Source organism: Cololabis saira, chromosome 18, assembly GCF_033807715.1.
Source record: "Cololabis saira isolate AMF1-May2022 chromosome 18, fColSai1.1, whole genome shotgun sequence".
Classification (NCBI taxonomy): domain Eukaryota; kingdom Metazoa; phylum Chordata; class Actinopteri; order Beloniformes; family Belonidae; genus Cololabis; species Cololabis saira.
The window spans coordinates 32,848,659-32,876,507 of record NC_084604.1 but is presented as its reverse complement, the minus strand read 5'-3'; the positions used below and the strand labels follow the sequence as shown (position 1 = coordinate 32,876,507).

General features: G+C 38.8%; 1 protein-coding gene across 2 annotated transcripts; it reads right to left on the bottom strand.

The window, feature by feature from the left end:
- Positions 1 to 115: 115 nt before the first annotated feature.
- On the bottom strand, positions 116 to 18,645 carry fermt1 (FERM domain containing kindlin 1). Of its 2 annotated transcripts, XM_061747126.1 has the most exons (15): positions 18,512 to 18,645; positions 17,103 to 17,263; positions 15,418 to 15,515; positions 14,733 to 14,868; positions 14,457 to 14,597; positions 8,710 to 8,996; positions 8,482 to 8,589; positions 5,771 to 5,902; positions 5,581 to 5,630; positions 5,236 to 5,360; positions 3,937 to 4,043; positions 3,598 to 3,822; positions 2,723 to 2,847; positions 2,488 to 2,629; positions 117 to 1,630 (listed from the first exon to the last, which is right to left on the bottom strand). In XM_061747126.1, exons 2-15 carry the CDS (start codon positions 17,257 to 17,259, stop codon positions 1,457 to 1,459), a joined length of 2,007 nt encoding a protein of 668 aa, XP_061603110.1. In that variant the 5' UTR covers positions 17,260 to 17,263; positions 18,512 to 18,645; the 3' UTR covers positions 117 to 1,456. The 2 variants fall into 2 exon arrangements, with proteins under 2 accessions (XP_061603111.1, XP_061603110.1); XM_061747127.1 differs by lacking the exon at positions 17,103 to 17,263 and having other exon boundaries at positions 116 to 1,630; positions 18,512 to 18,554.
- Between the last annotated feature and the right edge of the window lie 9,204 nt (positions 18,646 to 27,849).

The window sequence follows — 27,849 nt, the reverse complement described above, 5'->3', positions numbered from 1 at the left end:
AGATTTCATGCTTACATGATCATTGACAGAGGAAAAAATGGTGAAAGAAATCTTTTCCTCAATATCAAAAATTAGGAAGCTGTCCCTATCTCCCATGTTAACCAAAAAATCCAAAACAAAAAAACTGTGAGCTTCATATTTTAAAAGGGATTTAAATCAATTTAATAAAAAATAAAACATTTGGTGAACAAAATAGCATATAAACACAAGACATCAATTCAATCCATTGTTTTTACTGGCTTGTCTGTGCTCAGGGTCCCAGGGGTTTGATGGATGTCATCGCAGTGGTCTTCAGACCAAAGGCAACCACGACCAGGCCAGTCATACTCACTCCCATCACTATCATACATTTTGTTGGACTGTGGGAGGAATCCAGGGTACCCAACCCCCTTTAAGAATGGGGAGAACATGCAAATGCCCCCGAAATCGACCCCAGCAGGGATTTAAGCCCAGAACATTCAAGCTGCGAGGCAACAGACGTAACCACCAAGACACCGAGCTGCCTACAAACAAAAGTTGACATAACAAGTCTTCGTCTTTTCATAAACCAAATTAAAACTATTTAAAATGCATTGTTTGAGACTAAGATAACACTAAAAACTGGGTTTAACATGGAAATATTCCAACGATCACGATTCACCTTAAAATAAACCTTGAATTAGAAAATATGAAGGGAAGTACATTTAGAAGAGAGGAAACACTGATGGGAAATTGGTTTAACACAATGAATATGTCATGTTATGTTTGTCAGCATAATTGGATATTTCCACTGGAAGTTATCTTATCAGGACTTAACTTCCCATCTCACGTGTAAACTCCTGCAAGTCACATATTTGAATTAGTCTCATGAAACTGAAACATCCTAAGAGTTGCTTCCCTTTTCAGATCATTTAACGGCGATTGGGAGAATAAGAATGAGTATAAGTATAAGTACAAGGCAGTATGCATCAAATATAGTAACGCATAACGTCAACAGCAATGGCAGAGTTAGTAAAACACAAACAAACCGTTTCTTTTGTCTAATTCAAGCACATTGTGTAGTATGTATATTTTGATTGTTGTAAATTAAGTTAGTGACAGTCTGGAGATTAAGATGAGTTTAACCGTGGGTGCACAAACTCAATTTAGAGGAAAAAATGAAACAAGTTCTTCAATATAAAACACTTTTAATGATTTTTTTCCCCCATTGTTTTTTTTCTTCTTCTATTCAACATACAAAAGCTGACTTCTCACAAATGTCAATTTATCCAAGTTTTGAGAAACGAACACTAACTACATATTTACATCAACGTCACCATCTCTCTGGATGTTTAATGACAAAACAATCTGATATTGTCGTGTCACTGAAAGTGTGACATTTTCTATCTTTTAACATTCTTCAGGTTTGGATCTGTTACTTTCACTATGTAAAATATTAAAAAAAAAGTTTTAAAACAAAAAATGTATGACACGCTGATCATTCTTGGCCTCCTGTAAGTTTAAGGAACAGTTCCTCGTCTAGAGTCTCATTCTGGTCTTTCGATCGCGTCGACAGGAAGATGTAGCCGCCGATGAACTCGTGGACCACCTTGCAGTCGCAGCTCAAGCAGCAGAAGGCTATGATCACATTCTGGTCGAACTCTATCGTCACCTGGAATGATGAACACCAGATTGAGGATTCGGATTCAGATTCAGATTAAAAATGCTCCGTGTACTTCACGGCCATCCGTTTTTTGTTTTGAAATGACAAAATAAAAATAGAGAAATAATCCAAAACAATCAATTTCCTATCTTTTGTTTTAATAATAAAAAACGGAAAACGGATCGTTATCCATTATCCGTTATCCGATTTCATTGATTTATTTGAAAATCGAAATTGGGAATTAAAACAGCGAGTGGAAAACTCTTTTCTCTATTTCCTATTCGTTTCCAAGGATACTGAAAACAAGGATTGGACAAATGGGGGGATTGCACATGCGCAGTAATAAATGAAGAAAGTTGTTTCTGGTTCTTTTGTTCATCAGATTGAAAATTAACAGTTTTAGATTTTTTTTAATGTTGAAACAGAAAATAAATCAAATAGGAAACCTGGGAGTGAAACATGAGTTTAATCTGTAATCTGTCTTCACTCCGTCATGAAACTGCAGTGATGTTGTGACAGTCCATTCAGCTGCAGCGTCAAAAAAAAAGCAGCGTCCAATAAATAACATGTACTGAACTCTAACATACTGCCCCCCCCAGTTGGAAACGAATAGGAAATAGAGGAAAAGTTTTCCACTCGCTGTTTTAATTCCCAATTTCGATTTTCAAACACATCAATGAAATCGGATAACGGATAACGGATAATGGATCATGGATAACGATCCGTTTTCTGTTTTTTATTATCAAAACAATAGATGGGGAACGGATTATTTTGGATTATTTCTCTATTTTTATTTTGTAAGTTCAAAACAAAAAACGGATGGCCGCGAAGTACACGGACCAAAAATGCTCCAAAGACGTCTTCACCTGTCTTATTTCCCAGTTGACGTTCCACTGCTTCATGTTGGCAAACCTCCAGGTGGTGACGGGCATGCCCGAGGCCATGTCCAGACGAATCAGACGGTTGTATGAAATCCCCAGTATTTCATCCTTCTTACTCCCTTTGAATCTGCAGCACAAATAAACAACAATATCAAACAACTACTTGTTCAAATAAGGTTCACCCGTTTTGTGTTTATTTCAAGAAACACGAGTCCGGCACCTGACAATGTAGTAGTTGATCCCAAACTCTGGAAGTGACTGCCAGGCTTGGATAAAGCGCATCTTGGCGTCCATCAGAGACAGCCCTGCTATGTTCTGATGGGCCTCCAGGATTCGCGCTGTCAGCTTGATACACCCCATGAAAGACAGATTTTACTCATATTTAGAAAGAATATTAATGACAGCGTTTACATGTCAAGTAGGGTTGCCACCTTTCAGAAATAGAAATAAGGGATGCCCTGATTTCAGCAGCGCAGGAGCCAAAAAAAAAGCCCCAAAACTTCTAAACTGAATAAAAATGTGTTTATTTTATATGAAAAAACAAAATACTTTGATTTAAAGTTTAAAGTGCTTTAATAGCATTGAACTTGCATGACTGTACAGACAGACAACCATACTAGCAGCTGAAATAGCCTCCTATGCTCTGTATGTCCACATCAGCCCAGATGTAATATAGCCTACAGGTGAAGAATATGGTGTAAAAGTTAATTTATTTCAATAATTCAACTAGAATATGGTGTAAAAGTTAATTTATTTCAATAATTCAACTAGAATATGGTGTAAAAGTTAACTTATTTCAATAATTCAACTAGAATATGGTGTAAAAGTTAATTTATTTCAATAATTCAACTAGAATATGGTGTAAAGGTTAATTTATTTCAATAATTCAACTAGAATATGGTGTAAAAGTTAATTTATTTCAATAATTCAACTAGAATATGGTGTAAAAGTTAAGGAAAATACGGTACAAATCGTGTCCCGTATTAGTTCAATACGGGACGCAACATTTTTTTCTCAAATAAAGGACAATTCCGTATTTTACGGGACGGTGGCAACCCTAATGTCAAGTATATTTCAGGCTGCTCTCAATCAAACCTGCTTGGTCTTGTGTTTCTTGGCATAACGCGGGGAGACAAAACACTCTGCGTTCATCTCCATAGCGTCTAGGTCCGGAGCTGCTTGACCAGGAGGGGGCGCCAGGCTCTTCATTTGCAGAAAGGACTGGATGCTCTTCACCTCTGACTTGTAGGAGCTGTAGGCCATCGTCTTGCCTTTGGAGGCCAGGATGCAGGCAGCTTTCCACTTGGCGTATTGAGTTTCCTGCGCCGACAGGGAAAGTAAAGAGCAAATGTGCCCCGTGATTCTCAGCTCTGGGCAAAGAGGGGTTTAAAAAAAGAAGTAGTCATGAAAGCGGAGAATAGAGGTCGGGCTTACATTGTCACATCGGATGTACACCTCGTTCATCCCGTCGGCGACTGGGAGCAGGAGCTTGATGCCGAACTTCTTGTCGGTGACGTTGACATCAGGGACCACTTCACAGCCTGTTGAATATGTATTAAAGCGTATTAAAACGCAGAAATACACTCCCTTATGATCTCAAATGATGTAAATAAGTTATCTTTAAATATAAGTAAAACAAAGTTTATGATTTTTGGGAACCGTAAAACAGATAAGGTAGTTAAATTGAGAATAGAAGATACAGAAATAGAAAGGGTGTTTGAAAAAATTTTTTTAGGTGTCATCATGGACCATAAATTAAATTGGAAAATGCATATTAATCATGTCAAATCTAAATTAGCTAAATCGATAGCCATATTATACAAGGTAAAAGATATGTTGAACCAGCATGCTTTATATATTTTGTATTATACTATGTTTATTCCTTACATTAAATACTGTTTAGAAATATGGGGGAGTGCATATTTTACCCATACTAAACCGATCTTTATTCTTCAAAAAAGAGCGTTAAGGATTATCACAAAATCTAATTATCTAATTATAGAGAACCATCAAGTTAATTATTTATTAAATTAAGGGCATTTAAATTCATGGATTTAGTGGAATACAAAATAGCATTGATAATGTACAAAGTGTTCAACAGATTGTTACCTAGTAAAATTGTAAGCATGTTTAAAATAAGGGTAAGTAGATATGAGCTTCGAGGGAAACATATGATTGAAAAACCAAAGTCTAGGACTAAAATTAAAGATCAATGTATTACTGTAAGGGGTGTAAATATATGGAATGCACTTGATGACAAATTGAAGATGTGCCAGTCGATTCATGCATTCAAACGTTTGTTTAAGTTTAATGTGTTTGAAAAATATGAGGGATCCAGTAGATGATACTATTACGGAATTATGTTTGGGATTGTGTAAACAATATGATTTTTTTGTATGATGTTTTGTATGTTACAATCTGAATAAGTTGATCATGTGAGAAGGGTAGGCATAAATAAGCAATAGCTTCAGCCTATTCCTTTTCGGTTAGGTCTCTTTATTATGTGAACTAATGCTTTCTGTTGGTGTCTAAATTCTGAATGACCTGGCCGAAATAAATATATTTTAATTCATTCATTCATTCAAATCATATTCGAGGCAAAATGTTCAGTTAAGAATCTGACTGTTCATTCAATCTGGTGACTGGTCCTGCAAATAGCACTTGTTTTTAGTAGTTCCTGAGACTGGTTTATACCACAATGACTCTCTTTTCCCATGATTCTCTCTGACTGACCTCGGAGGTGAAACTGCTCGATTGGTTCTCCGCTGGAGGCCTCCTTGTTCTTGTAGTAAGAGATCGTGGTGTCCTTGAACACAAACCAGTACTCCTTGTACGGCTTCAAGGTCAGTCTCTTGGGCCTGATTTAACACCCCCAAAAAAAAGAAAGGTGATATTTAAGAAAACTGAGTAACATTATTCTTATTCCCTGTTTGATCTCCCAATAATTATCTTGAAAGCTGATATATCTGGGTAAATGTGATCTACATGTAAATGTTTAAAGACGGATAATGAAAAATTGCAGTGGAGGATAACTGAGACTTTAATTTTTTTGGGTAATTACGTAAATGGAGCGTTTACCTAAACAGCCGGAGGGAATCCGCCAGCTTGGGAATGTCTGTAATGTCTTCCTGGAGGCAAAAGAAACAACTCTCAATTAGCCTGTCTTCTCGTGACGTCACAATGTTAGAACGTGGAGGCAGTGACGCCCCATCCTCCGACCGACTTCATCTTAAAAACAAGTCCTGAAAGTTTCCTAAAATATATTTACCAGGATCCTGTCTGTGAGTCCGCCTTCCAGCGTCACCTCCAGGTTGGACAGGGCCGCTTCTACTTCATCAATTTCTGGCTCATTGGACCTGTCCAGAGGCTCACTTGACATGGTCAGTTTGCAAATGTGATACTGAGAAGAAAATAAGAAGAAAAAAATAGATAAATATATACTGTATACTGTATACAAATTAGAGCTGGGTATTGATTCAAATGTCAAGAATCGATTCGATTCCGATTCTTAAGATTCATAATCGATTATCACCATTTGATTCGATATTGATTTGGGTTTGTGTTGCCTGGATTATATGACTGTAAAATAACGATTTAAATAATAATTTCACAATAATTATTGTGAAATAACTAAGAAATAAATAACTCAAATAGACATTTTAATATCCATTTAAAGTGCAAAAAAAGAAAGAAATTGCAACAGCTCATGCAGTAAACAAATTATTTTAGCTTGTCTGATTTATTCTGTCACCAGACACACAGCTTGCCATGAAGCACCCGCCATTTTTCAGGTATTTCATGACAAACCGTGTCCGATAACCAAACAAGCTATAGTAAATATGGATAATATGAACTTCATTGAACTAATATAACATTTAGAAATTTAAGCTGAAATGTCCAGCATTTTCTCTAAAGAAAAAGAGTTTTCAAAACTACTGGGACTACTGGGATTAAAGTTCACCAGGCCAAAATATAATGATGAAAAAAAAAAAAAAAAATATATATATATATATATATATATATATATATATATATATATACTTTTTTTTAAATAAAAAAAAAATCAAAAAAAAAAACGATCTTTAGACATACAAATCGATTTTTATGAATTAATATGAGAATCGATTTAGAATCAGAAAATCGATTTTTTTCAACACAGGCCTAATACAAATAACTGATTTTAACTCGCGATCAAAAAACTGTAAGTTCAAATGTTTTGCAACTAACAAGTACACGTCATTGCTAAGTTCCCACAGGTGAATAATTGTGATAATGCCAAAGGCCGGCGTGAGTCAGATAAGCGTTTGAGCGCAGCCCTGTGAGCCAGCTATTGCACCAGCATGTACGTGACTGCAACGCTTTTGACTCATTGTGATTCCTGAACTCCCGTCTCAAAATAAGAGCCGAGGATGGGCTGCAAGTCGGAGACAGGAAACACCTAATCTAAAACCTTTAGTAATGATTAGCTTCTTACAGCCATTTGTTGCTGGGGAGCTATAATTCTGAGTCTTCCTACTCATTTCTCTTCCTCTGCTGCGGAAGTCTACTCATGTCCTGACACGTCCTCTCGTGGATTATTTTTCATCAAAAAAACCTTCTCTGCCCCATTCTGAGCTGGATCACAAGGCATATTATATTTCTTTTATGTCTTTATTCCCTTTTTTTTTAGATAAATGAGTTCTGGCAGCAATCAATCAAGCAAGTCTCCTAAAAGGTCATTTTTTGGTACATTTCATGAAGAATGCCGGAATGGTAACAGCTGTTATTGTACAGCAACAATAAAAAGGAAAAAAAGGCATCTCAAGAAAAGGAGAGAGGCTCAAAATGTGGACACATGTGATAAATCTATGAATCTATACACATTTGTACCTCATTAACCATTGCTTTATGTATTTCCATTCAGATTTGGCCCACAATTTGAAATAAATGCTGCTGATTTGCTTCTTGATTCTATTTTTGTTCATTCTGGATGTTTCCTCTTTTTTATTTCTCCCCAGTAGGCTGACATCTTTGAACCGATATATCACTTTAAATCTTGCTTTTTCTAATGTTCTCTTTATTTATTTATATTTTAAAACAGCTCTCTGCATATATATTAATTAATGGTTAACTGTGATTTGGCAAAACCTTATTCAGTGATTATCCCTGTATTTTCACAGATTGGGAATACTTTAATTTCCTCTTATACTTTATATTTCCCTTTTTAAAAGATGCAGCCAATTTGTTTGGGCTTCCAATCTGGGTCATGAGCCCGCCGCCTTATAATTCTCAATTTGTCTTGGACGTTATATTTCTCTTGTAATGGACACCACATTTTGAACGTAAAAGTTATCCAAGGACTTTACAAGTTATTTACAGTTATTATAAATCCTCATGATCTAATATGGCCTGCACCTGAGGGTTTTCTTATTTATGTAAGTTCAATGTGCTGTTTTCCTCGACTTGGAATTTTGGATCGCATCCATTCAAAGGTGGTCTAATGTGAGTTACATAAAAGTAATCCTTAAAGGAAGGCATCGCCATGCCTCCTTCCTCTTTAGGTAACTGGAGTGTTGTAAATTTTGCTTTGGGATTTTCCCCTTGCCAAACAAACCTGGCTGCAACCATCTTCTCCCATTCAGGAGAGATTTCCACAGGAAGACATTGAACGAAGCGAAGAAATCCCAGAAGGGTTTTCATTATACTCATTTAATTGTATGAATGAAACTTAAACAAGGATTTAAATTCTATATAGGCACGTCTGAATTAATTGCGTTAATATGTGGTTAATTTGCCAGTCGGGAGATTAGTTTAGGCATCAACATGGCAACGTGTTTTCATAGGGTCACGTTCCATTTCACATTGAATTGTTCCTGCAGTGGATGTCAGGTTTACTGACATTCAGCTTGTATACCACCAATTTGGGATTACAGCTCAATAGATTATAATATATTTTAACGAGACAGATTCCCTTCACAGCTGTGCTGCTATGTGGTTCACCTGTAACGAAGCAAACATCAGCATTTCCTCCTCAGTGCAGTCGATCTCCTCCAGCAGGATGGACCACCGAGCCTGCTCGTACAGCTGCGTTATCCTCACGGCATCATACTGAAACACGCACACACACACACACACACACACCAAACTCAAGCTTAGACTTCAAACTTAGCCCGTCGCGATTTTATCTCAGGGAAGGGAAGACTTTTTTCTTCCTAAGGAAGATTATACCTTGGGGTTGAGATCAAAGAAGACGTTGTACTTGAAGCGAAGCAGCAGCTTGTCATTGTCTTGGACATCCTGCTCCATGAGTGAACGAGAGGACTCCAGCCAGCCCGCGTTGTTGATGGCTTTGTCCGTGAAGGACAGCGGCTCGTACATCTTGGCCAGCTCAGCGGGCGGCAGGTTGGGCTGAGATTCAGCCAGGGGGTTTTCTCCAAACCACACGCTGGTGGACGACATCGGCAACCCGTTCTCTGGGTCGTAGGTGGCTGTCATCGTCTTACTGTACATGGGGCCTGGTTTGGAGGTAAGTAAGGATAAATAGTTACAGGAACGCTCCACAAAACGCCAAGACTCAGTGTAGGAATGGGCGATATTTTACCGTTCATGATATACCGTCAAAAAAATTCACCACGGTAAGAATTTGTCATCTCACGGTAAAAACGATAAATTCCCATTGATGATGTTTTTGTGTAAAGATGATTTATGGTTCTGTGTTAAATCCACGCACAACGTACGTGTGCAGGAAGGAAGGAAGGAAGGAAGGAAGGAAGGAAGGAAGGAAGGAAGGAAGGAAGGAAGGAAGGAAGGAAGGAAGGAAGGAAGGAAGGAAGGAAGGAAGGAAGGAAGGAAGGAAGGAAGGAAGGAAGGAAGGAAGGAAGGAAGGAAGGGAAAAAAGAAGGAAGAAAGGAAGGAAGGAAAGAAGGAAGGAAGGAAGGAAGGAAGGAAGGAAGGAAGGAAGGAAAGAAGGGAAAAAAGAAGGAAGAAAGGAAGGAAGGAAGGAAGGAAGGAAGGAAGGAAGGAAGGAAGGAAGGAAGGAAGGAAGGAAGGGAAAAAAGAAAGGAAGGAAGGAAGGAAGGAAGGAAGGAAGGAAGGAAGGAAGGAAGGAAGGAAGGAAGGAAGGAAGGAAGGGAAAAAAGAAGGAAGGAAGGAAGGAAGGAAGGAAGGAAGGAAGGAAGGAAAGAAGGAAGGAAGGAAGGAAGGAAGGGAAAAAAGAAAGGAAGGAAGGAAGGAAGGAAGGAAGGAAGGAAGGAAGGAAGGAAGGAAGGAAGGAATGAAGGAAGGAAGAACACAAGGAAAGAAGGAAGGAAGGGAAAAAAGAAGGAAGGAAGGAAGGAAGGAAGGAAGGAAGGAAGGAAGGAAGGAAGGAAGGAAGGAAGGAAGGAACGGGGAGAAGGAAGGGAGAAAACAAGGAAAGGAGGAAGGAAAGAAGGAAGGAGAGAGCAGGAGGAAAGAAGGAAGGAAGGGAAAAAAGAAGGAAGGAAGGAAATGAGCCTGAAAGAAAGAAAGAAAGAAAGAAAGAAAGAAAGAAAGAAAGAAAGAAAGAAAGAAAGAAAGAAAGAAAGAAAGAAAGAAAGAAGGATAAATTCCCGTTGATGACGTTTTTGTGTAACAAACATGGCGGATCTGAGAGCGAGATAGATTTATTTACAAAGGTGGAGTTGAATTGGTATTTTTTTTATCATCATTTTTATCGTTATCGGGATAAATGCCAGAAATTATCGTGATACATTTTTTAGTCCATACCGCCCATCCCTAACTCAGTGTAACTTCAACATGGATTGAATGTCCTGTGAAAAGTAAGAAACACAAAATTGGATGAAGAGAAAGCACTTCCACCCATGGATGTGTTAACTCTGCTTATCAGAGATCAGATTATGGAGACAGGAGTTTAAGCAAATAGGCTCACACTTCCCTCTCCCTGGCCAGCTCCTCTCGCCTTTCCAGGGGAATACTGAGGCGTTCCCAAGTCAGCTGAGAGCTCTAATCCTCTCATCACCATCCTAGGTCTTTCCTGGACATATCCAAAACACTTCCCATATGGAAATGAGATGTCAACTATCAAAACTGTGCCTTGTCAGAACGTTGTACACAGTACAATGAAAAATTGTTCTTGTTGTTAGAAGCCTATGACATAGAAAAAGAGAGAAAAAATGAATTGTATCACCAATTTGGTGCGCCTGAATGATCCCGGGAGCTTTGTTGTCAGGGGCAACAGCCCCTCGTAGGATCAAGACTGGATAGATATGATGAAGGAAGATCAATGTGTCTCATGCCCGTGAATCGGTTACCGAGGTTACTTCTTCCTTCTGCTCCCTTTCATTCAAAATTTAGGAACGTTTGTGTTTATATTAAATTGTTTGTTGTTTTATTTTATCAATGAATGAAATAAAGAATAAATAAAACTAGGGCTGGGGATTGATTCAAATGTCAAGAATCGATTCAATTCCGATTCTTAAGATTCAGAATCGATTATCAAGATTTGATTTGATTCAATCCGATTCGATTCTGATATTGATTTGGGTTTGTGTTATTAAAACTGTTTTTTGAGCTGTTGCATGAATTATATGACTGTAGTTATGCAAAATATTACTACTAGTATTATATTGAGATTAGACAGCAAGTATTAGCAGCTAATGATGCTGTAAGGACCAATCAGCTCCCAGAATGCTGATAGAACTGCTTTCAGAAACATCATGTGGGTCAGAATTACCAAACAGATCCAGGGAGGAAACAGAGACGGATGAAATCGCTTTTATTTTTTCCCACACTGCGTTTTTATTTGTTCCATTTTCGGTCTATTTTGGTTTTTAATTTTTGAGCATTTGGTTTTTAGCATTTTTTGCAAATGTAACCCCAAGACAGTATATAAAGTAATGAAATATAGACAATTTATGCAATTATAACCTAACACTTTAATGTTTTCATAACTTTAAACATATTTAAAAGGCAAAAACATGGCACCGTTTATTCTTGTGTCCAACAAAACATTCCTTTTTTGGGGATAAACAAAAAAAATAACCAAAAGTTGTAATGTAATGATGAAAAAAAAAATACATAAATAAATAAAATTAAAAAAAATTAAAAAAAAATCGATCTTTAGACATATGACTCGATTTTTAGGAATTAATATGAGAATCGATTTAGAATTGGGAAATCGATTTTTTCAACACAGGCTTAAATAAAACACCGTAGAGCCAGGCCGTGGAGACGGGCTCGTTCGTGGTGGTCGGGCCTTCACCCATGGGGGTTTGGTCAGGCAACGTGGGCCCAACCTTCCTGCGGCCTCACCATTCACCCCCGGGTGCTATGTGGGGCCCGCAGTGGCCACAAGCCAGGGCCTCCATGGTCCGACCCTCAGCCACAGAAACCAGCTTTTAAGTAAAATAGTTGTGTGTGTAGAGACTGTCGTACTTAGCGCCGGACTGTGAGCGGTGCAAATTTTGCTGTGAGAATAACAATATATTAAATGTCAGGAAATTTGGAAAAATGAAGAAAAACGTCTATCCACTTTTCTGGGAGGATGCCTTTGCTTTGAGGCGTACAGAGGTTGTTTAAAGCAGCACAAAGGAACATTTGTAACTTTTACCTCCCATACAGGTGTGGAGACTAAATTGCTTTCAGAAGTTGTCTCAAATGTTCTTTTGTTTTGTCTTTTTCAGTTATTTTTACAGGTGTTTGACCTCTTCCATGATGCCCACAGTAGCTCCCTGAGCTTCATCGATGCTGATCTGTGACCAGTGGTGGACAGTAAAGGAGTAAATTTACTTGAGTACTGTACTTAAGTACATATCCAGAGGATTTGTACTTTACTTGAGTATTAGATCTCTTTGGTACTTATTACTCTTACTTGAATACATTTCCAAGACAAATATTTTTACTTTTACTCGAGTAAATTTCTAGGAAGGCTGAAAAGTACTCGTTACTTTCAGGTCTGCTCTTTTTTCTTCTTCCCTAAAATCCTATTGGACACAAGCTGTTTTTGTCAAAGGAGGAGACCTATCACAGTGCACGCTCTCCACTGGGATGTACGTAAAGCGGAAATACGTCAAGCCTCCTCAAAACGATACCGCCAAAGTAGCCTGCGTTTGTCAAGACAGAGCTGCAACAATGGCTACAACATTGAGTTATTGAAAGCAGAGATGTAGTTTTTTGTAAAGCAGTGGTCTTTGAGGGGGATCCAGACTTAGTTGGATGGTGCAGGTTCATTTGGTTTCAGTTCATGATTGTTAATAAACTCTGCATCATCTGCTGTCCTCTTATGATCCCATTCATTTGATTTGTTTTTGGTGTTTCTGCAGGTTTTATATAACATTGTGGTTCTAAAAGCAGCACATCAGTGCAGCTGGTTTCAAAGAGTTAATTCTCAGAAACAAGAGTTAAAAGATCCTTAAATTAATTTAGAAAAAATATAGTAATTTACTGATGTGGAAAATAAGAAATTTACTCTTACTCTTACTTTTACTTAAAGTAAATTTAAAAGCATTTACTTTTGGATACTTAAGTACCTTTAAAAGCAAGTACTTTTCTACTCTTACTCGAGTAATATTTTGACTGAGCTACTTTTACTTGTAATGGAGTAAATTTTGACCAGTAGTATTTGTACTCTTACTCAAGTACTGGGGTCGAGTACTCTGTCCACCTCTGTCTGTGACAATGTGGTTGAAAACGATCTGCAGTTGTCCCGCTGGGACTGGATTTACTTTGCTAGGTTTTATCTCACCATTACAGATAGACAACACTTCTAAAAAGCAAGTTAATATTCCTTCAAAACTGAAACTGATATTCTAACGCGAACAAAAGTCCTTTGTTCTGCTCAAAGCAGGCCGTCTCAGTTTCATAATAACACTAACGTCGGTGCTCTGTGGGGGCGACAACATCTGCTACAGGTATCCCACCTTTAAAGAGTGTCCTTTTACTCAGCTTCAATTCATTTTTATGCTGCTGAATGTATATTGGAGCTTTTAGATATCTCCTTGAACCAGTTTTCGCTATAAATATTAAAAGTATTGCACTGTATGTGTTTTATTTATTCTCTTCCTACAGCAGGAGCCGGCATAAAAATACTGTCCCAGTGGAGGCTGAACATGTGGACACAGTTGATTATCAACACCAAAACTGTCTGAAACTTTTATATTAAACTATAAATAACAACCTATGATGTATCGCGAGAAAATCGAGCAACCAGACCAACAGGATGCAGACTAGTGAGGAAAGTCTGAATCTTTGAAATCCTGTAGGCCAGAAGCTCGGCAGCCATTTCAGCTTAAGATTTTCAGCATTGTTTGATCCAAAAGTTCCATATGATCTATTCCATAGATTTGTTTTACACATTTAATTTTGACATGAAGAGAATTTCCTTGTTTATATAAAAACAATCAGCCCATCAATGGACAGAACCACAGGAATGGATCAAAACTGAAACTGTGAGACATAAATGTCTGCTGAATTATCATACTAATACATGTCCCTGTATAATCTAAACTGAAGCACCAGGGGAGGTCAATATGTGCAGAGAAACCTTTGTATTAGGGCTGTGCGATTAATCGATTTTAAATCCAAATCGGATTTATTAATCAAGACGATGTTAAAAAAAGGAAAATCTGAAAATCGATTTTCCTCTCTCTTTTTCATATAGCTGGAAAAGAAGAAGAGAGCTGGCTGCATTACAGACAGAGCTTGTCTAGTCATCTTTGTTTGGTCAAGAAAATTGTAAATGTTGTCACTTTACTAAACTCAAGGAGGATTTACAGTATCTTTCAATTGTACTTCATTCCCAATAGGGAAATTTGTTTGCTATTTTTCTTTAAAGATAAAGATAAAATATTTGAAACAATTTATTCCATTGTCTTTTGTAGTTTTACCAAAAAAATCGAAATCGAAATCGAAAATCGGGTTTTCAGAGAAAAAAAATCAGGATTTTATTTTTGTCCAAAATCGCCCAGCCCTACTTTGTATTAAATCTAGCTGTGTACCTGTTCCTCCTGGTCCTCCGTTAAGGGAATCCCAGATGTCCCAGACATCATCGTGAGGCGAGTTCTTATCTTTCTTCTTCTTCTTCTTGGAGGGATCATCCGGAGGCTTCAGCAGGGACAATTCCTCAGGTCTTCTTATATCTACGATGAGCCGAAGATAAAAGTTATGAGTCGCCAGGAGGCGTAAGCCAGGAAAATTAGTTTCTATTTGTTCAAGACGCAGAAATCACAATCGCAGAAAAGCTGGATGAGGTCTTCGGGACCGGATATACTCACTAAGCGCTCTGCAGATTTCTGCCACCGCCTTGAAGACCATGCTGGAGAAGCAGACGGTCGTTTTGATGGTTTTCATGTTGGGAAGCTGCAGCAGGAGCGGCTTGTGTTGTGGCGTATATCGCAGCTCAGCATCGGCCTGTGGAGCCAGATTGATATGAATGATAAAACCTCCAGATGCATAATCAATAATCTCTCCCTCAATCACCTGAACTCACCTTTTGGTATATTTAAAATGTTGAAATGCTTTCAGCATTTTCAGTTTTGCAAATGCAAAATCGTTAACAGACACAGAAAAGAGGCATATCAGTTGCCTTTTGGTCTTTGTTTTTATTTTCGACAGTCGGATCTTGGATTGTATAGTTTTTTATGCTTAAACCCTGCGTAGGTGAGTAATATAATAAGACTACCAGATGGTTCTTGAAGCACTAAACATGGTTATAAAAATGAGCTATCAGCCTGTCAGCACAAGGATGTAATTTTATTGAGCTGCCTCCAGGGGCAGCTATAAAATATACTCAGTACACCTTATAGACCTGCAAGCACACATGCGATTTTTTTTCCCTTTTTGGAAAAAAGAAATGCTTTAACTGAAGCGGACATTCTTGTGTGAAATCAAACTTCCTTCATTTCTAAAAAGCTGTGAAGGGTTTTGGGTTTTAAAAAGTGGCACTGTGTTTCACTTTACCTGAATCCCATACTTGTCCAGAGTCCAGTGGGTCCGGAGCAGCCAGCATTTCCTCTGCTCCCACCACAGCGCGTGGTCGGACCAGTCGTGAGGAGCCTCTGCAGCCAAGCAGAACAAGTAAAACGAGTAAAAAAAGAGTATTGCTACATATATTCGTCAAAATGAACTTTTCAGCTCATGTAACGACGGTGGTTATGCTGTGAACACCAGAGGTGTCAAGTAACGAAGTACAAATACTTCGTTACCTTACTTAAGTAGAAATTTTGGTTATCTATACTTCACTGGAGTAATTATTTTTCACACGACTTTTTACTTTTACTCCTTACATTTTCACGCAAGTATCTGTACTTTTTACTCCTTACATTTTAAAAACAGCCTTGTTACTCTATTTCATTACGGCCTTTAAAAAAAAACTATGTTCTTGTCCAGTTTTGTTCTAACATCCGTTCCCTCAGATTCCTGCAACTAAACTTGGATGTACATTCCAATAAAGGTTAGGATAAATGATAACATGCCTCTGAAGTTTGGCTTTTTGCACCATTACAATACTTATAGGCAACTAGTCATCATATCTTCTGCTCTCTGAAACACATGTTAATGCTCAATAGTACACATATATGGTTCTTTAATATATTTACATTATACTAAGATACATTCATTTTCAATGGCTTTTGTCCTTAATGGCTTTTTTCCCCCTTACATTACTTTTACTTTTATACTTTAATTAGTTTTGAAACCAGTACTTTTATACTTTTACTTGAGTAAAAAACTTGAGTTGATACTTCAACTTCTACAGGAGTATTTTTAAACTCTAGTATCTATACTTCTACCTGAGTAATGAATGTGAATACTTTTGACACCTCTGGTGAACACTAAACTAACCCCCCAAAAAACAAAAAACTTCTTAATGCATTATTTCACAAACAGTTATTGACTGTTTCAGATTTTGTACAATTTTAGGCGTTCAACCATTTTCTGAGGTCTTTTTGTCTGATTTACTGGCATTATATTGATCACAGTCTCACAAATATTTGTAATTATTTACTGTACCTGCTCTATTTATCTGACGAATCAGAACTTTATCTGCTTTTGGCCCTTGGCTCAATTATATGTTTATATCATATATGTACAGTACAGACAAACGTTTTGACGCACCTTCTCATTAAAACAAATGGGGAAGTGTGTCCAAACCTTTATATTTGTATACCTAAAACTACAACAGCTACTGACAGAAACACTCCCAGTTGACTCTGGAGTGTAGTGGGTGTTGTTTGATGAGTCGTCCTGACATCATCTCGTAATCCCTGGGTTAAAATCTGTCTGTCGATGACGAGCTGCTTAGTCATCTATTATGTCTCAAAGTTTTCAAGGTAACTCTCTAAAGTTACCGTCACGCTGACCTCAGTAGTCCCTCCGTGCTTACAGAAGACTGTAATGAGATATATCAGATCAGGCCCTGGCTAAACTTTGGCCCCTGAGGCTACACGGACTGATGCAAAGGGATCAAACAATGGCACCGAGGTGTAGAAAAATGCAGGGCAAACAAGGGTGTGGCTTCACTAAGTGACCTATTGTCCCAGTAGGTAAAGGCCGAGACGGCGTGCATCAAACGTGATAGGTGTACTCTGTGTTTCGCTCTGGCTGTAAACATAAACTAACCAAGAATTCAGCAGTTCCTCACTTACTGATTTTCTCCACCAACTTAAGCATGAGGCCTCCAATGTGCAAGTCTCCCTTCACCCTGAGTTTAAATCTCATGGACTCAATGTCCTCGTCTTGTTTTTCATCCACTTGTACAGACAGCTCCCATGATGTTTCTCCATACTCTGCGGGGGTGATCATGGCCCTATTTCAAAAAGACAAGTGATGAAAGGGCATAAATTAAAAAAAAAAAAAGGAAAAAAAGTGTTCTGAGGTTTGGATATCATCATTACAGGGATACAACACCTGAAGAACTGGAAGGAAAAAACATTATCTCTGATTAAATACCAGCTGGAGCTTTCTCTGTTTAAATATACAGATTTGTTTTCTTGATCTATTTTGTTTGGACCATTAGGAAACATCCAGGGGGAGGTCACATGGCACCATCATAAATGTTTCTCAATGTCCTGATTAAATATCCAGCCGGAAACAAACCCCAGATCCTGAAACTCCTGTCTTTAATGGTCTCGCATGAAAAGTATCTGATCTCTCTTCTGCAGTGCTTCTGGAACGACGCTGCAACCCCCCGAGGTCTCCTATCATCCAACACATTTATAAATAAGAAACGTTGACACAGGCAGGCCAGTATCCCTAAGAAGAAGAGATGAGACCTTTAATCTCTGACTCTGATGACCTATTTGTTCGTTCATTTTAATGACACAGATAGTGACGATAAAGGACACCAGGAAAAACATAGAGGGGGGATAGAGGGAGGTGAGCGGGGAGGGTACAGCTGTGGAATGTGTGACGAGCAGGGACACGAATCTGGTGCAAGAGAGGCCGTACAAAGATACTATCTCCACACACTACCCTAATTTGATTATCCCCAAATAATCTCAAATATTGTGAATACACAAAACAATCCTTATATATATATATTCTAGACCAGAGTAACCATCAGAAATATATCCTAGAGCGATGATAGTAAGTACTGTGTGAACCTGGGTTGCCAGGACAGGAGGTTTGCTTTAATGAACACCCTGTGCTCTCTTTGTGCAGCTGCAGGGTGCAGTTTTGAGCGAAGGCCTGTTGGGATGTGTTACAGCTGGGTGAACCGACTCCAACAATATTACACGGGCTGCCAAAAGACCAAAATCAAATACATTGTCTCATATAAAGCATGCCATGATTAAAAAAAAAAAAAAAAAAGACTTCACATTCCAAGTCCCTAAATAAAAACTCCAAAGACAATGTTCCAATCTCTTGTTAGTCAAAGTTAAATATGAGGTTATTAAAGAAGCCCGTGTTTGATAATGTTGGAAGACTCTTCTCAGTCACGTCCGCAACACCTGGATTGTGCGCAACAGTTTCTCCAGCGCGGCCTGGTCGCTCCTGCCGCGCACTAAAGGAGCGCTTTATTCCCGGGTAAATCGGTAAATGGAAGCACTCTTACCTTGACTTTGATATTTCTGACGATCAGGTATTCCTACAAATTTCTTGCAAAGCGGAATGAATCAGGAATGAGGTTCCCTTGGGAGAAGAACCCGCCCAGTTCAGACAGGTAAGGGAGGAGGAGGTGGCCAGCAGCGAGGTGTGTTACTGTATGGGTCACGTTTGTCGTGGGCAGACGAGGGGAAACACTGAATTGCATCAAATGTCGATGGACCAGTGACTTGAAACAAGTATTTATGGAGTTTGGGTGAGGCTGAGGTTGTATTCAGAAAATGAGTTAAAGCAGTGTCTCCCAACCTTGTCTGCTTTGAGGATATTGTAAAAAATATATTTGCGCATGTTAAATAAATAAAAAAATCATAATAACACACCTAATGGAATACAGTAATCCAAGTCTGTATAAACCCACTTAGAAATATATTTTGGTCATTTAAAATAGTAAGTTATTTAGCAGGAAAAAAACTTATTATTATATAATTATTCGATATTTAATCATACTACTACTCCGACAGGTTGTTAAAGAAAAAAATGTTAAAAAATGTTTGCTCTCATATTAAGAGACATTTTTTTTAAATATTTGTATGTCCTTGCAATTATTTTTTGTGCATATTTTAAACATTGGTGACACAAAATGAAATGAGAAAAACAAAGTCATATGTATACAGGGTAAACCAAAGAGAAATGTATACAAATAAACATAATTAATGTTAATTTTTTCTATTAAAGATTTGTAACGAATCACTTTAATCTTTTGAGGGGGGGCTGGTCTAAGACACAAGTAGGGGGGGCTCCAAGGAAAAAAGGTTGGGAACCACTGAGTTAAAGCGTGCAGGAAGGCAGTCCCACCTCCCCTCAGGTAAAGTTTAAGGAAAATAAAACTCACTTCACCTTTTCACCACCTTTTTTTTTTTTTTTTTTTAGTTTACTTTTAAATTCCTTGTGGCAGTCATGGATTATGTTGTTTGGTTTAACCCCACACTAGATAGTGAGCCAAGATAACCACATTCAGGGGCGGAGCAGTGATTTTCAAAGTGTGGGGGTTATAGGAGACCACCACAACCTCCGGTAGGCACCAAAAAAGTTGATGAAGCAGCTATTCTGATTTACTAACAAATCTGATGTTCTTATACATTTTCTCAACTAAAAATTGAAAATCTATTACCACTCCATAATGTACAAAAGAACACGATTATTGTTTTGTATTTTTCTGGGTAAATGTATGTATGGCTTCGGTGGAGGTTGTAGCATACGGCTGCAGACTTCCCCACTTTCCCACATCTCCTGAGTTAGAAGAAAATCATGAAGAGTCTTGCTCCAGTTGGAATGCACAATCACAATATCAGTAGCAACCACAGCAAATCAGTCTTTACATATTGCCGTATGTAAAACGAAACAATCGGCATTATAAATAAGAACGAGTATCCAGGTACTTGGTATGTCCGATGTGCACGGCCCCTTTTAGATGAAAACAACGGATTAAATTTGAAGGCACATTTTGAAGTGTTTGCTTATGTAGAGGTATTTAATGAGAATAAAGTGTTGTTTTTGTAGTTTAAATCTTCAGGGTCCAAATCTGAGTATTGAACTGAAGCGTGCATTTAAATGGAAAAACTCATATTTATTGTGACAGAGGAATGTCATTCGGTCTTCTTCTATCAAACAGGACAATCAAATGGTCAGACATGTCACATCCTGACATTGGCAATTACTTTATTGAACTTTTTAGTAAGTGCGGTTACATGCACATCTAAATCAAGCTATTGGCAACAATCCATCTAAGGATTAAACTAGAGAAATCCAAGTAAACATGCGCGAGAAGACAATCGATTATTGAGTGAGGTGCGATCGACTCCGCGATGCTAGGTGGTGCCACACACAGGCGCGTCATTTCCGCCGGGGACGGTGGGGACGCGTCCCTACCACTTTGTCTGACGAGCAGATTTGTCCCCACCACTTAAAAAAAAAATTAAAATTAAGTAGAGAAAGTGCAAACGCCGCTTTTGGTGCAGAAGCTGAATTTTGGTTCAGAAGCTGCTCAACAACGCCCCTCCCCTAGCCAGGCCTCGCCCTCCTAGTGACGCAACACCTTCAGCAAGTCTTGAACAGAAGTGACTGGAAGTGGATGATAATCAGGCTACCCCTCTCCCCTCCACACCGAGTTTGGAAAACACGACACACGCAGTGAGAGTATGGACACACGTGAACATTTGATTTGAGGGCAGGAGCGCGGTGCTACTGGAACTGGAATGTGCGCGAATGTCTTGAAGAGTGATGCCGACGCTTTATGACACGACAGGAGCCTTAACAGGTAGGTGGGTTGTTTAATTTTGGAAACAATATTTGTGATTTGTGAAAATTGTAACGGTTAAACATGGGCGAAGCCTGTAGACGTTACAATTATGTTAAAAAGGTGCAGGTGGTTAGTTTCCCAGCTAGCAAAGTGCGCTAGGTAGCAAGGTTAACACGCTAACTATTTACGGTTCGCTAGCTAGATGTTGGAATATAAGATTTCATGTGTATTCAGGTGATGTATTTATGTATGTCAGTTGCAGCTGGTTATTGTTCCAGCTTCTTAAGGGCTTCTTAAGGGCTCTCAAGGGCTGTGCAATTACCGAAATCGTGTCTTGTACTGAAATGCGGATTTTGAAATACGAATAGGGCCTACCCATGACGAATTGTCCCAACCCATGATGATGTTTCCGACGACCTAAATAAGACCGCGCAGATGGCTTTTAATATGGGGACAATATCGCGTCAATACGCATCATCTAATGCAATGCCTATTATTTATCATGAAACCTCAATTCGGAAGTAATGGGCCTAGCTCGTACCCAGCACTTTTCAAACCTTACTCAGGTTTATGGTAAATGTCCCCAGCACTTCTGAAATCAAACTGACGCCCATGGCCACACACACTTTTGCGTTGGCGTTCTTCCGGTTCCTTCTTTGTTGTTGTTCTTCTTCTTCTCCTACTGTGTTGATATTCTGGCTTTCGTGGTGTCGTCACTTCCGGAAGGGGGAGTCCCGGGGCAGTCAGTAGCTCGGCTAAGTGTGGGTTGACATGCCGGAATAACTCGGATTAGGACGTATTATCTGGCACTAAAAGCTTGATCCCAAGAGCTTCAGTTCGGTTCGACTACAGTCTGGCTAAGGTGTATACATCGGTTTTAAAAATTCAATATCGGTCAGATTAAGACAACAATTCGACTTTCTGTTAGTGGATGTAAACATACTGAGTGACTTGTTTCAGAAATAGTTCTTTGAATGCAGCATCACATTTGAACACTATAAATTACCTTTGATAAAGTGATGAAACATGCTGCTATGAAATGCAAACCAGAATGTATCTTATTTTCATAATTTGATGAGCAAAAAGCCATGCAGCAGAAACATGATAGCACTCATGTTTCCAACTCGCCTTTTGTTTCTAAGCTTTTGGAGCGGCATACTTAGTCAATGTCTGGACTTCAATTCCATGGAGAATCTGTGGCGTGACGTGAAACAGACCGTTCATGCTGGAAAACCCTCCAATGTGGCTGAAATAAAACAATTCACCAAAGTGGGGCAGTGATGTAAAAGACTCATTACCAGTTTTGGCATTGGCTTGATTACTGCTCCCACCAAGAGTAGCACAACAAAGTTTTTAGCTTTTCCGCCTTAAGGAATGTGGGCTGGATCTTCTGAAGTCAGTATTCAGTATTCATCACGTTATGGGCTCGTCTCTCTTAAACCATTTAAACAAGAGTCATAACATGAAACATGATTTTTTCACATCAACTATAGCTCCTTTTAAATGTGCGTAATTATCCCTTTCTGTATCATTTTTACATTCTGTGTTGTCATTTAAAGAGTCAGCACTTGATGCAAACAATACATGTGGAAAAACACTTAATTTTGACGCAAAGAAGCCCTGGGTCATCCTTTTATTCATTTTTTTTAAATTAATTGCAGTTTAGTATTGTAGTATTCATTACATTTTAGAATGTTTTTTATAAAACAATCAATTGATATAAAGAGAAAATGATAGGCAGATGAAAAATTACAAACCTAGTAATGATACCGAGTAGTAATGATATTATATTATACATAGTATTCCAGCCACAGGCCATATTTTTCTGCGTTGACCATATTCACCTTAAATTAATTTATCTATTTGATAATTAGTAGCGTAATATACTTGTTGTTTAAGTGTTATTTTCAGTGCAGAACTTTTATTTTCTTGTTTAGGCTGTAGTGAAGTTTATTTCTTCTGTTTTCAGGTTTTTTTGTCACACTCATATGTTTCAGGCCATCAAACACATTTTATTATCAGACAAAGATGACCTGAATAAATACAAAAATGCGGTTTTTAAATGATTATTTCATGTAAAAAAAAAAAAGACCATAAATTGATCAATAAATAAATCCCAATGCATAAGGTTGGTCCTTTTAATATCACCGATGAAACCTAAATAACAGACCAGAAACACTGATCACTGCATTTAAATTTTGTTAGACCATCCGTGCAGCCTGTGCTGCACTGCCAACCACGCCATCAGGCTGACTTGTAGATTTGTAGATTTTCAAATGTAGTTGGGTTTCTATTGTCCTTTTGTGCTGAGGGGAGTCCACGTGTGCAGCCTGCCACCTTCTGGCTTTTCTTGGTAAAACTATATAAAAGCTTTTTTTTTGTCTGTATGTGTTTTGCTTTGGCTGATTCTTGAGAGCATAGCCTTATGTATGATAATTTGCCACATATATATGAGATTACTTCATTTAGAGTTAATTAGTCAGCTTCAAAATGAAGTTCAAGATCAAGTTTGATTTGTAAATAAACTCACAACATTCTTAATGAGAAAATAAATCCTGCTCTATGCCATGTGAGACCGTTTTTGTGTCTCACACAAGCCTTTTCTAGAAACTATTCACCAAACACAAATAGCTTTGTCTTTTATAAAAAGATTTTCCATGTACCTCTCCATTAGGTGTATATATTGTACAGCAATTACATCAAATTCAATGTTGTAGAATTGAAAATAAAAAAGACAGAGAAATAAAAGTTAAATATTCTTCTAATTACAGCTGCACTTTCATGTTACTGTCACAGAAAACAACAACAACATTTTGTCTGTGCTCGAGAACATGTATATGGATATCTGGAGTGACTATTGGCTTAAAAACTTAATGCAACCCCACAGTATTGTTTGGGGCCTCAATCTGAAAATGTCTATTTCAGTGAGACGTTCAGGTTTTCACGGTTTCGTTAGCTGTGCAGTGAATTATCCAATCTCCCTATCTCTATCGCCCCTCAAAGTGTCAAATATTTCTAAATGTGCTGCAACTTGGAAGTCAAAACTCTTCTGTTCAAATGTTTTTGTCTTTTACATTAACACGTTATTGCTACTTACTTCACTGAGCTTCAGAAAGAAATCAGGTCTATCAGTAATTTGGGTAACGTCTCATATCCTGACTTGGAAACCTGGATTCTCGTTGGCATTTCATTGCTTTTTTTTTGTGGTCAAAGTTAGAAATTCAGATTTTTTTCATTGTCGTTGAATGTGGCATCAATCCTTTCATGCAACAGTTTTCAAATTTAGACTAAAAATGTAAACAAAACTAAAACACAGACTGACTGTGAAGCCAGCGTGTGACAGAAGAAGTACGATGTGATTTGACTGGTTTTGTACCTCCTCTGGCTTGTCGTTATGTTAACTCTGTGTTTCTGTCTGCAAGGCATCGTTCTAACATCTTGGGTCAGTTCAATGCAGAACTTGTAACAACATTTTACTGAACAGTGTCTGTGGCTGATCCACAGATGCTATGAATCTCTGCAGTTAAATATATCAGTTTGTGGTGTACTGTGGTGTATCAAGGGCTACTGAGGGCAATTTGTGCACTGATTTATTATTTTTCCCATGTAAGAGAGTGATGAATTAGAGTTGAACAGGTCACTCCTCCCACTATAACTAAATACAACAAACAGAGCCCTGAAAATGTTGGAAAAATGGAGCTGCTGTACGATATTACGTTTTTCGGATCAAAGCATCCCACAAATATTTTGTAAAAACCTCAGAAAATTATCTGAACTTGAGAAAAAAGTCTTAAAACAGGGGCGCATATATTAATAAAAAATGTTTGATTGTTGTCCTTGGACTTTTACTTCAGTCTTAGCAAACTTATTACTCTTCAAGTGCCACATGGTGGCGCCATTTGCCTATACCAGAGTTGGAGGAGAGTGACATGAACCAGTGAATGCTCGCTTCAAATTTGTCTCTCGACACTGACGAAAGAAAGCTAAACTGACGCTTGTTGGTTAAGATCCTTCGTTCTTGACCGGTGAGCACTTTCCATGAACGTTATTTAGTACTCACATTCCTACACGTAAGGTAGTCTTCGTCCACGCTGCTGTCATTTGTGGTTATGGTAGGGGCACAAGTTACCAAATGCTATTACAGCAGGGGTGTCCATCCTTCCAGACTCTTCTGAAAACTAGTTTCTTCCTAGAATACCTCCTCTGCTAAGATGCCTAACACCCAACATGCCCAGCCCGAACTCGGTTTGCATTTCTAGCACTTAATGTGTATGTCAGGGTTTGCTGCTGTCCTGTGGTTTGAATACTCTTCCTCGCGTCAGTCTCTTTGGGTGAAAGCATCTGCTATATTCCCAAATTTAAACATAAATGGAAAAACAAACTAGCTGGTACCATAATAGTCGTCATAGTGTTTACCAATCTGCCCCAAACTTGTGACCTTCGGTGATGACTCATTTTTAATCAAATATTTGTTGATAAAATAAATTGGCCTCTTTATTTTCCTCGTCCAGAGAGAGAGAGAGGGCTGGTTTCTAACCGAGCTGCAGAAGAACCCGGCCTAAAAGTGGTAGGTTTTTAGGGACACCTCAGCTCGGTGGGTGCTTGCCAACACACTCAGACTAAAACACTCCAGTTCAAGGACACTTTCTCTGACCGTTTGTCCATTTTGACCACACCCTACAGAGAGGGAGTAGCAAATGTGCCTGTGAGTCTGTCTAAGCTCTCTGTCCCATCGGTGTGTTTAGTGCTGGCACATGGGGATGTCTTGAGCGCTTGCGTAAGAGAGGAAATGTAAATTCCATGACAAAAACAAACAAATAAACCCTGAACCCCATAAACTGTGACACTGGTGTAACAGCGCATGGAAAATAACATAATTTGGAACTGTCAGAACCTGGACACCCTGTCCACGTCATCGTGACACCTGTGATTGAAATGGCTTCTTGGTGCACGCAGTTCAAACTTGAGGGAAAAATGCAAACATGAACTTTTACTGCGGTGCCTGGGAGAATGATAAAATGCTGTCTTCAGAGTGATGATGAAGAGAGGGAGAGAAGGAAAACTCTTGGACTGTGGTTTTAGACACAATAAATTACATCTACTATCTGAAGCTGGTTTGAACGCACTTGGAAGAAGGTGGGAAACAACATCTGTAGAAGCCTTTGTCGGCGCTCTGTATTTATGGAAAGAGAAACCTCCTGGTGACCTGGGTACACGCTTACCCAATTAGCAGCCTCGTCGACGGATCAAATGGAAGTGAAAACATTCACTGCCGTGACGGAGACGCATCACAATGCTCCATTCATGCTGCCGAGCCCTAAGCTTTGGGGGTGAGATGAAGTTTGGGGGGGGGGGGCTGTTCTTTTAGAGATGTAGTGGTAGGTGGGATAGTTGTGGGGGGGAAATAGCTATAACATGAAACTGACTTTGCTACCTTCACTGCGGTCTTTGCTGTTCAAAAGTGCTGTTTAGTTCAGGCTACATGCACTTCTCATCTCTAGACTCCATATTTTGTTCACGTTAATTCCTGCATCCCCTTCGGATGCTGCAATCCAACACAAACATGTGTTTTTATTCCCCAGGGACGAGGGCTGAGGGAGTACAAAAAACCTTGAGAAACCATGCTAGGAGTGAATATTTGGACAGCACAGGACTTACAGGCTGGAAGGTGTCGCAGGTCTTATATACAGTTTCTTTCTTTCAAGCTGTTATACTCATGGCACATTGTTTTCCTCCAGTCTTTTCATGAAAATAGTTTTATTTTTATACCATAGACCTCCATAGCTATTATGGAGTTCCATGCCAAGTCATAAAAACTGGAGAAGAAGAAGAACCTGCACCTGGCAAGTTATTTGTTTTCCAAATGTCAGCATACCAGTAATTTGCAATTTGGCCATGTTGAGAGTCAAGACAACCCAGATGCACGAGCGCAGCGCTTGACTAAGTACTGGCCTGATGATAAAAGTGCATTCATTTGCCTGAACTATGTTTACTTCTCCTCGGACAGCGTATGTCGCCCTTGTATTCTAGTGAAGTCTGTAGAAATGTTTGTTTTTTAATGAAAATGAACAGATCCAACGCTATCTGAATTCTAAATAGTTTCATAAAAAGACTTCAAACACATAGGTTCATGCAATCATCTGAATTTTCCATTATATGTATTTTTTTTATTCACCTCTTGTTGCATGGAAACATCTGATAGAAATAAAACTTTTCACGGTGTCAGGTCAGATAGCCATAAATACAGGTTGTCAGTGCAGTGTGACCCTCACATCTAGAGGAGAGGCTGCTCTAAAGTGTGGTTTGGAACAGGATATCATGTGTTTAAATATTGTGCTTCTTTCTGAAAAGTGGCTACTGTAAAACAACTTCCATCAGAGTATCCCTTTACCTGTCACTGGCAGTATTTCATCTCCTTGCTGCCCAAAGGATAAACGGTCTGAACGAACACAGCCATATGGATAGTCGGTGATCACTTGCCTCAGACAGATACCACGCTCATCCAAAATTGAAAGGCGCACAGACAGATGACATTTCCAGATAATAAGCCTGATGAGCTCAGTGTCCTTTTGGCTGAAAACTCTGTCTGTACTTCTGCGTCAGTTTCAGCAGGTGTGCATGAAACCTTGAAACAGCTGACATTTCTGTCCATATGTGGAATAAAACTATATGCACTGTTCTGATGGTTATTAGGATTGACAGGGCGTGCAGACACACGATAGGAGCACAGCTCTTACTTTGTTTAAGACTTTTGTTGCAGGTTCTGTATAGGTAGGACTTTTGGAGGGAAGCCACATGTGCACGGAGGCATTTAGATCATGCCACCCATTCAAGTCCTCCGCTATAGAGCCACATGGCAGAAACAGCCGTTGACACTGGCCTTGAAGTTCCCATGACTGATCTCACAGGTACGGTGCAAGAGGAAGCAGGGTGTTGTGTTCCTTTCCTCACCACATCAATTTGCCAGCTAGTTGTGAATGGGTGCCATTTTGAAACATGCAAATATGGGTAGCCTCTACCTGTATCAGCTGATGCAGGCCGGTGTTGTT

Coding starts and splice junctions, on each gene's coding strand:
- fermt1 (XM_061747126.1), bottom strand. CDS start 17,259: ATGATCACCCCCGCAGAGTATGGAGAAACATCATGGGAGCTGTCTGTA. Junction 14,869..15,417: donor TGGACAAGTATGGGATTCAG/GTAAAGTGAAAC, acceptor CTGGCTCCACAG/GCCGATGCTGAGCTGCGATA. Junction 5,361..5,580: donor GATTCCCTCCGGCTGTTTAG/GTAAACGCTCCA, acceptor GTGTTAAATCAG/GCCCAAGAGACTGACCTTGA.